Source organism: Aplysia californica, unplaced genomic scaffold (assembly GCF_000002075.1).
Source record: "Aplysia californica isolate F4 #8 unplaced genomic scaffold, AplCal3.0 scaffold00133, whole genome shotgun sequence".
NCBI classification, from domain to species: Eukaryota; Metazoa; Mollusca; class Gastropoda; order Aplysiida; family Aplysiidae; genus Aplysia; species Aplysia californica.
In genome coordinates, this window is record NW_004797403.1 from 555,064 (window position 1) to 556,878 (window position 1,815).

The following is a 1,815-nucleotide window of genomic DNA, read 5'->3' on the forward strand; positions in this document are numbered from 1 at the left end:
ATTCTTTGTTTGCTTAAGTTTTAGTTTTAGTAAGAGTTTTACGGCACTTGCAACAAAATAAGGTCATATGAGCGCCAGAAGATTAGAGGTGTTACAAGAGAGTAACAAACATAAAAAGAGGAAGGAGAGATAAAAATGATAGTTGTTTGATAGGAAAGAAGGAGCAAACCACACCAGAGCACCCGCCAACCACCCACTTTTTGTTTGAGCAAAGAGAAGAACATAGACACAACAATAGTATTGTAGAGCGGGGAAAAGACAATGTAGCAAGACAGAAAGAAACAACACAGGTAATGGCAGATGTAGGACCCACCGGAGGCATCACTCTAACAGAGAAGATATATCTCTTTAAGCCCTGAGTTTTTCCACCGTTTCCCAGAGTGTTTTTCTACAGTTACCCAAACCTGGTGCACTGTGTCTCATTATAACCCCAAAAGCTTGCCTCTAACTTCTAAATAGCGGAAACAAAGGCTTAGTCATTACTAAAAGAAAAACTTTGTTTGGGAATAGTTCCGAAAATCAAACAAAAACTAGGACTAAATAAAACAAAACAGTTGTTACTAGTAGGCCTACTGGACACTCTCAGCATCCGAAGGGAACAGGATTATTACCGCCAGACCCTCCCACTGTCCGATGGGTTCAAAGTGTTAATATATTATACGTATTAGGACACTTATACACAGATATGTAACAGCTCCTATCTCCTATAAATCTGCTGAGCAAGCAAGTCATGGCATAATTCTCTCATGTATTGCCTAGGTACCTCAAACACTGTTTAACGCCCGCTTGACTTGAATCACCCAAAGTGTACTTCACTATGAATTCAGTGCAGGAAACCAAAAGACATATGCCAGCCACCGCAACGAAGAAACTATAAGGGACACTGTTCTCACAGGCAATCAGTGGCAGTCAAACTTTGAGTGTCTGTATGACAATATGACCCAGGTTAAAATATATATATACACCTTCTACTATCCTGTAACACAATGTAGCACACAAATTAAGGCTTCTAATTTCTAGTAAGAGTTTTACGGCACTTGCAACACAACAAGGTCATGTAAGTGCCGAAGATAAGAGGTGATACAAGAAAGTAACAAACACAAAAAAAAAGAGGGAGGGGAGATAGAGACGATAGAATTTTTATAAGAAAGAAGGAGCAAACCACACAAGAGCACCCGCCAACCAACCACTCTTATGACTTCACATAAACAATAGAGGCAATTACTTTGATAGGTCTCTCTAAGTTCGGTTTTGTGATTCGTAGAATAAGCAGTCCACTGACGGACATGCCTATAAATAGAGTCTCGACAAAACTTGCGTAGTTGATGAGAGCATAAATGTCGCTTGAGCTCAGCATGATAAGGGATGTGATGCACTGAGGAAGAAAAAAACCCCAATATGTCCATAAATTGAAACATCGCAAGTTATATCACAGCAGTAAGAACAAAACTTTATTTACAGTACACTTAGCCTATTATATAAATTCTATCTTGTTTAGTTTAGTTTTAGCAAAGTTTTACAACACTTGAACTCAATAAGGTCATATAAGTGCCGAAAATTAGAGGTGTTACAAGAGAGTAACAAACACAAAAAACATATTTTTTTATAGGAAAGAAGGAGTAAACCACATAAGAGCACCCGCTAACCACCCAAATCGCAAGTTATATCACAGCACTTAGAGCAAAACTTTCTTTACAGTACACCTATTCATAACTCTATCTTGAGGCCTCGAGACTCATTGGAGCAGAGGAAGATAGGACTAACGCTAACATTACTTAAACGCAATCCCTCATCATCACTCATCACCACTATTAA

At 38.7% G+C, this 1,815-nt stretch overlaps 1 protein-coding gene across 1 annotated transcript in view; it reads right to left on the minus strand.

The window, feature by feature from the left end:
• Nucleotides 1–1,223: 1,223 nt before the first annotated feature.
• LOC101855183 (large neutral amino acids transporter small subunit 2) overlaps nt 1,224–1,815 on the minus strand; it is a gene marked incomplete at both ends in the record, with an annotated part of 7,497 nt that continues 6,905 nt past the window's right edge. The window contains 1 exon segment of the mRNA XM_013081497.2: nt 1,224–1,375. Coding sequence (XP_012936951.2) covers nt 1,224–1,375 — 152 coding nt within the window.